General features: G+C 32.2%; 1 protein-coding gene and 1 non-coding gene across 4 annotated transcripts; one reads left to right on the plus strand and one right to left on the minus strand.

The window, feature by feature from the left end:
• Positions 1 to 3631: 3631 nt before the first annotated feature.
• On the minus strand, positions 3632 to 3712 carry TRNAL-CAG (transfer RNA leucine (anticodon CAG)). Its single transcript has one exon. It is a non-coding gene; the product is annotated as a tRNA-Leu (tRNA).
• Positions 3713 to 4024: 312 nt separating this feature from the next.
• Positions 4025 to 6857, plus strand: LOC145132019 (uncharacterized). Of its 3 annotated transcripts, none has more exons than XM_079066659.1 (4): positions 4025 to 5143; positions 5303 to 5389; positions 5509 to 6550; positions 6633 to 6857. In XM_079066659.1, the coding sequence occupies exons 1-4, from the start codon at positions 4751 to 4753 to the stop codon at positions 6641 to 6643; spliced, it is 1533 nt and encodes a 510-aa protein (XP_078922785.1). In that variant the 5' UTR covers positions 4025 to 4750; the 3' UTR covers positions 6644 to 6857. The 3 variants fall into 3 exon arrangements, with proteins under 3 accessions (XP_078922785.1, XP_078922786.1, XP_078922784.1); XM_079066660.1 differs by having other exon boundaries at positions 6636 to 6857; XM_079066658.1 differs by having other exon boundaries at positions 5509 to 6857.
• Positions 6858 to 8224: the final 1367 nt, after the last annotated feature.

The raw sequence follows: 8224 nt of genomic DNA on the forward strand, positions 1-8224 counted from the left end.
ACCAAGAAAGAACCATACTTTACTTATACAGTTGGTACTACTATAGTATAGTTGATGCCTTTCTCTACCCACAAGGCAAAATCATGTTCCCCAAGGATAACTTCACACATATATAGTCACATACAAGTAAGTACTTCTGTTAGCTTGTTTATTGCGACCTTAATTTGAATGTATACTTTTTCTACCTCATTAGTGCAATGATGGCGCCGTTAACAATGTATTTTTGTTGGTTTGATTACTGCTGCTGTTGTTTTGTATATTGTTGATGTATTGTATAATACGCTTTTAATATATAGATTACAGTTAATATTGTAGAATTGTAAAATTAAGGTGTTCCTACCAAATTGTTCTAAAAGACCCAATTTATTGCACCTGATCAAGAACATATTTATCGCTACCCGTATTTTTTTTCTTGACTTTTTTATGTTACAACATATGCCAATCAAGAAGCTATCAAACATTGAACACTTGTTCCCTAATAATTGGATCGGAAAATCAAATTCTAGAAATTGATCTACAAAAAAAAAACTTAAAACCTAACTTATAAATTAACATTCTGGATTAAATTATCGGTTGTTGAATCAACAGAAGCAGTTGCTTGATTGCTTCGCCAAAAACAAGGATTCTGACTTGTTTAAGCAAAGCCCGACCCAATGAAACGAATTGTCATTGCCCCATGCTCCAAATGAAACGAGTTGTCGTTGGGCCCCATTGAAGGCCTTCTTTTTATTTGCCCAAATTTAACTAAGAAATAATTAAAGCCCGTTGAAGTTTGTTGAGGTCCTAGGTGCAAAAAAAAACAATATCGGACTGCCCCGGGACTGTCTTATCTTTTTTGGGATTGTTCTAGACTAGTTTGGTCTCACGGACTTTTTGTTAGAATTTGAGGTTTTTTGGTTTGGTTTTGGTTTCACGTTCAGTTTCACTTTTTTTTGGTGAAGGTTGATTAATATATAAAGTTGTTTTATTTATCAATAAGCTTGAAAATAAATTCGACATCATCAATTCTCGTCATATATTTTTAAATATCTTAGAGATTCTTTATTTCATTTTATAATAAATGATAACTAATATTTAATATATGGTGATGAAAATAATCATATGATGGGTTTATTTAACAAGTTAAATGGAATTGTAGCTGAAAAAAAAGTAAAATAGAGATTGAAACCATCCCTACATCCCATATGGGTGGTTGAGGAAAGAAGGAGGTTGATATCTATTATTAGAAAAGGGATCAATTCTAACCATAAAACAATAAAAAAAAACATTAAAATGGTAATTTTTTTACACTAAAATACAGGTTTCACTTCAATCACACAATCACACACTAAAAGTTTATCTTAAATATTTTAATAATAATACAATAAAATAATAATTTTCTTAAGATTATATGATTCACATAACATTTTCTAGATTCTTTTTGTTTATTTGTTAATTATCTTTGTAATATTTTTAATGTTTGAATGTTAAATATATTTTTGAAGTTTATTACAATAAAACTGTATTGTCTTTATTCTTTTATTTCTATAATATTATTAATATCATATTATTAACAATTATAAAATATAATACAATATATTTTTACTATATGAGTTATAATAAATAGTTATCGATTATTATGATATCTATGGTGGCTTTAAAAACAATATGTAAACTAAAATAATAATATCATAATACAAAAATGGATTTGGTGTTGGTTTGAAGGCCCACTATATATAACCGTCACTATATATCTCAACACAAAATAGCGGTGCATTTGGAGGTCGATTGGAGTGGTTTTTGCCGTTTTCTCGCTATTTTGAAAGTCGATCTCGGTTGGAGTCGCTCTTAGAATGTAGAGAGTGGGAGTTGGAAGTTGACCGGCTAAGGTTCACATACTTCGTTTATAGCAACCTAAATCAAATAAAATCCAAACCTTCGAAATTAATCACTAGTTATGGATGAAAATGTATATTACAAATTTATAGTATATATTTATGTTTCTTCAATAATTTATTGTTTTAATATGCACGAATTTGTTTTCTTAACAAAATTTTAATTCTTTATGTTAATATAGAACCAAAATTCAACCCAATGTGTATCAAAATTGTTTCTCAAAGTTACCCCACACATTTGAGGAAAGTTCGTTTTTTTTTTCTTCATAAAATCTCTAATTGTTGGATAGAACCGTGCAACTTTTGCTATTAGTGATAAAAAAAATAAAAGATTATTTTCTATCATAAAACAACTATTGTAAAGTGTTTGAATTCTCTCAAGCCTATTTACGGCTTTTATTTTACTGTTTATGAAACATTTATCTCTACATCTATTACACGGAACATAAAGTTGTTAAGGAAATAAACAATCATTTATTATGATTGTTTTTAGGAGATGAAAATGAATATATGGGTTCAGATAATCTCTGTCAATCCAACTCTATTCACGATTAATTTGATGCAAGTTTTATACTCAACTAATGATCTTAGTAGTCTTAAAGTCTCAGGTTTTACAAATCATAAGTTACTATTAAAAGTTGGTGTTCCCATTACATTATCGAAAAACATTGATAAAAAAATTGAGTTATGTAATGATACTAGACTATAAGTGATATATTTGAGAAAAGTAGTGATAATATATGGAAGTAATAATGAAAACCGGACATTCATTCTAAGAATGTATTTAAGTCCTTTTAACAAAATAATTACATTCAATTGATTTTTCACACATGGACAGATTGTATGTTATCTTATATAGAGTTAAAAGTCGAAAATAAATAAAATTGTTAACTTAAGATAATGATGGTAGACTTACTAATACAACTTCTAATATTGTATATAAAAAAGTGTTTTGAAATTTATTAAAAATAGTATATTTTTATTTATATTTTCCTTTAGTAATTATTAAGAATACATATTTATTCTTCTTTGTGAGTTAGTGACTTATTTATTCATTTTCTATACATATATATTTGTTATATTATTGTACTTTTTGATTTTAAATAAAACTATGGTTTACTATGTACGATTGTGTTGTTTTTTTAATCTATTAAATTGTATATTTCATTGTACATCATAATAACTTTATCATTAATCTCAACTTAAAAAATAATGTTTACAATACATTTTGAATACAAATAAAAAATAACCATCATAAAATTACAAACAAAATATCTATTGTTGTGTGCAAATAACTATTCACATATTTTATTGTTATTATCAATGATTAAGTTTTTTATTATCTCTAAGTTATTTGAACTTTTTCATACGCATAGTCGCATGTTATAACTTAGTTCCATATAGATGTTCATAATATTGAAAAAAAACATTGAATAACTATAGAATGTTTAACATAATATGTTTTTGTTAGAAAAAATTAATGGAAAACTGATGTAGCAAAACAAAAAATACATGAAGTCGATAAACATCGGTTGTATGGTTGTATGATTTACAAATATTTTTTCATAATTAAGTTTTGAAATTTATAAATAATTAAATTTTGAAATATTAAATATATTATTTAACTAGTAAATTATTTATTTAAAAAAATGATTTAAACCTTTAATCAAGTTCATATACCTTACTGCGACTTTGCAAATTTCCATTTTTGCAGGAGTAAAACAGTATTTCAGAAATGTTTTACTAAAAATTTAGAATGTCAAGAATGGGATTCGAACCCATGCCCTTTCGGACCAGTACCTGAAACTGGCGCCTTAGACCAACTCGGCCATCTTGACTTTTTGCAATATCTAAGCACAATTTGAATTAATTACATTCTAGAGTAGAGGAAGCAAAGACATGCATCGGAATTAAAGTTCAGTTTCCCCTTCCCGTCTTAGGGGGTGTTTGACTTATCTTTTTGGGAGGCAAAAGTCTTTTTGACAAAAGTTACAAAAAAGTGGATTTCCCGACTTTTCCAAAAAATCAATTTTCCTTATATCAAAAATACAAAAGTTGCTTTTAAAATACATTTACCAAACATCTTTTGGATTTTATCTTAAAAAAAAAAAGAGATTTTGCTCTCAAAAATAAGCCCCTTAAACTCATCTTGATTCCGTCCGTTAACAACCCCGCCGTCGCCTGTATACCCTCTGTCGTATCATATTTCCATCTTCCTCCTCCACTTCTAAAGGAAAACCCTAACCCTAACACCGACAGTGATAATTGGTCCACCTCTACCCTCCAATGCAGATGTCATCATCCATTAACCTAAGCAACAACAGGTGTTGTCAGCAGATGCACGGATACACTTTTATGGTGGGGTTCAACGAATCGAATCAAAGATCATTGGTCTGGTTTTAAAATCACGAACTTTGATTCGATTTCAATGGTTTGTAAATTACATTTGTGGTTTGGTTGTTTACGTTATCTAAGTGTCTAGGTGTTTGGTATATCAATCATGTTATCAGTAAATAAAATGATCTAAAACGAATTTTTTTGTGAAAACATGACGGAATCTTGTTAAACTGTAGTAAAAGTCAATCAAATTAATTCAATGAATGTAAAAAAGAAAAAGATATGACTTATTTGTATTACATTTGCGGCATTAATTTGACTTGTACGTATGACGCAAGCGAGAAGGTTGTAAGGGTCACCCGTTACTATACAACCATATAAAGCAAATCCCCAATTTCTACTGCAATTTCGCTTTGTCGACATTCTTCCCCTTCTCAATTACTAGGGTTTTTTCTTTTTTTCATTTTGCTATGTACATTTCATCAACCCTTTTCTTCGTTGCCCTATTTATGAGATAGAGTATTTGATGAAAAGTTACGATGGATCCGAACTCTGTGCTGTACATAAGTTCCGATGAAGAACCTGGATGGGATGGTGACGATGACAGAGTAATTACTGTCGGCTTTGATGATAATAATTGGATAGCAGAACTGCTTGATGAGGTTAATGGAGGCGATTGCGGTGCCGGTTACCATGATGGAAGTGATGATTCCGATGAAGTGGTGTTAGTTAGTGAGGTTTTACCGTCTAGAAGACCTAGGAAGAAACCAACATCGAAGTCGTCGTCCTTAATTGAGTTGGATGATGAGTGTGTGGTGCTTGATCATGATCCCGGTAAGCCTAAAGAGGTCCGGAATGAGGATCCAATTGCTCGAAGTGAGAATGGGGATGATGATTCAGATGATCTACTTGTTGTTAGCGAAACAGGCCAGGTTTGTATTTTATACTTAACATTTGTCTAATTTTATGGATTATTGAAGCAATTTATGTAGGATCCCGGTACTTGCTATGAATTGTGATCGATTATGGTTTTGATTTCAGATCATATGGAAAATCATTTAACTTTTGTACATTTTTAATTCTTCTTGAAGGTTGCATGCCGAGATTATCCTCATCCAAGACACCTTTGTATCAAGTTCCCTTTCTCGTCTACCCCAAATGAAAGTCATTGTGACCAGGTTATTTCATCATCAAATTACACCTCCTTTCTTAATACCTATAACAAATAACTTCAACCATTAGCAATTAGCATAATCTTGTTTTGATTTTGATCCATACTATTTCCTTGAAATTACAGTGCTACTGTTATGTTTGTGACTCACTTGCTCCATGTCTCTATTGGGGCAATGGCAGTGGCACCATCGACCATTGTCAAGCCACTGAAAAAATCGAATTCTGGAAACTGGAAAGACAAAATTCCAAGAACATAAATAAATTAACCGATGTCCCCCATATGAACATGGCCTCACTTCCACTTCCACTTCCACTTCCACTCCCACCACTTCTGGTTCAAACTCCAACCATGGCCCACATTCCAGTTCAAAGGCCAAATCCTATCCGGGTTTGCCCCGTATCACCCAATCTTGGATCCCCAAACATGATTAACCAAAACCGAGCCCCATTTTTGTTATCCAGGAACAAGTATCAACCCGGTTTAGTCTCGCAACAATTGATAAGAACAAGTAGTTGTAGCATTCCGAGAGATAGAGGCCACCAATACCATAATTATACATTTAACAGACCCGTATTTAAACGAACTGTCTCGCCTGGAGTTGCTTCAACCGGAAACCGTAACCGCCATTTTTACAGCTCACACAGGGACAGGGACAGGGACAGTTACAGTTACAGAAACTTGTGTAGGCAGCAAGACTACCGTATGCCTGAAAATTCTGTCAACAGTTCCGCTTCATTTCCTCCTTCTTATCTTCCATTCGAGGAGCCGTTGCTTTCACCGGATTCCCAACCACAAGTGAATTCCGATTCCTATGTCGAAAGCCCGATCCCGATTCCATTCCAACCGCAACCGCAACTGCAATCGGCTCTGCCAAATTACGCAGTTCCTTGTGAAGAAGCATCCCAACAAGGAAATCATAATCATGGTCAAAGGTCAACAGTCGATCCGAAGTTTTTCCATGGCATCAATTGGCCGGAAAGCCAGGCGAACCACCTACCTGCCGCCCAAACTGCAACTCCGGCAAACATTGATTCCGAGGAGTTGGTTGATTATCGGTATGATAATTGGAGTTATGATACGGGACCTTGTGAACCAAATTCTATGGAGATTCCTGGATCATTTGGGTTGAATGAGTTCTCCCCTGATCCTGCTTTCCTTGACACAGGTACCATCTTTGACTTTTGATATGTATAATGGGTGTATGTATCATGTGTGTTTCCGACAATGCCCTTTTGCCTTTTGCTTAGCAGTGAACTGAAGAGGAAAATGGTGTTGGAATCAAATAGAGGTTCATCTTACTTGTCCTAGTTCGTTATGTTTTTTGTAATTTTGATGCACAAAACTATTGAGAAGAATGTGTATACTATAGTCGGTCTTCTTGACCTTAGTGATGTGCCATGCATCTTAAAATAGGATTTTGAATGTGAGTGTTCTTTTAAATAATTTATATCATATGATCTTTCAATATGTAACATTGAATGTGATTGTTGCTCAGTAAGTTACGAAATACAAGGAGATTGTTATAATACAAAAAATGTTGGGTTTTGCCTTTGTCGATCATCAAAATGCAACAACAGGTTGACAAATGTGATTAAATTCAAGGAAATAATGTTAAAGTACATTTGCACAAACATGTTGTAAAGGAAGTAATTGTTAAAGTAAGGGTACAAGTGTTTTTACTTTATTTAGTGATCATCAATTTTGTTGCTGGTATCTAACTGATTATTGAACTCATATCATCAACTAATTAGAAACAAAAACAAGTCATCCAACTGCTAGAAAATGGTTATTGTAGCTTATCGTTGTAATAATCAGATAATCTTTTAAAAAAAAAAACATTCAAGCATCCTCTAGCATGCGGTATGCTCAAATTTTACAGCGCAACATGGCTACACTGAAGAGAAGTCGACTGTTGCCTCTAAACGGCTGGTTTTTGGATTAAAAATATATATATATAAAAAAAATCAATATTAAAATTTCGTATATGTCCGCCAATTACAAAAGATAACAAAGTTTCTATTCAATTTGATAAATTTGGGTTTTCTGTGAAGGAGTTTTGCACGTGTCAGATATTGCTTAGGTGCGATTGAGTGAACTCTATCTTGCTCCTCCATCGTCTGAGTCTCAAGTTTCTCTTATTTCATGCAACCTATCCATGCAACATCAATGTCTTGGCCATCCGGGTGTTTGTGTCCTTAGGTTTGTAATATCGAATCGTTTTATTTATTGTAATAAAGATTATATCATGTTTCGTGTCATTCTTATCAACTTGACAAAACACGTTGTTTACCTTTTTTTCCACATTTGTTTATAGTGTCTCATATGTTTGACATTGTTAACTTGTGGTCATCTCCGATAAGTATTTGTGGCATAAATCATTACATTTTGTTTTTAGATCACTTTTCCCTTTTTGTTTGGGTTTACCCACTCTATAATAAATCTAACGTTTTACCAAAATTTTGGATTTTTGAGCCTATAAAACCAATTTAAGTATGCAATTAAATCATTCCAATGTGACCACGAGGGAGAAATTAACAACTGCCAATTAAATTCTCTATTTGACCAAAACGGAATCACTTTCTGATTCTCTTGCCCACGAACCTCCCAATAAAATGGGAAGCCTCTTGTTTGTTGAAACTTCCTTTATTTAAAATTTTAGTCTTTGTCACTTGTTTGCTTTTTAGAGTAACCTTATTTCTATTTCTTCTGGTATAAATACGATTAACTTGTATAAATATATGATTAACTTTTTTTTTTTTTTTTCATTCTGAATTTCCTTGCATTTCAATAAAAAGTTGTCCAAAGTTTCTCCTATGTTTTTCTTTCTTTCTTTTATTCA

The sequence above is a fragment of the Lactuca virosa genome, chromosome 8, assembly GCF_052849685.1.
Source record: "Lactuca virosa cultivar CGN04683 chromosome 8, Lactuca_virosa_CGN04683_v6, whole genome shotgun sequence".
Taxonomy (NCBI): domain Eukaryota; kingdom Viridiplantae; phylum Streptophyta; class Magnoliopsida; order Asterales; family Asteraceae; genus Lactuca; species Lactuca virosa.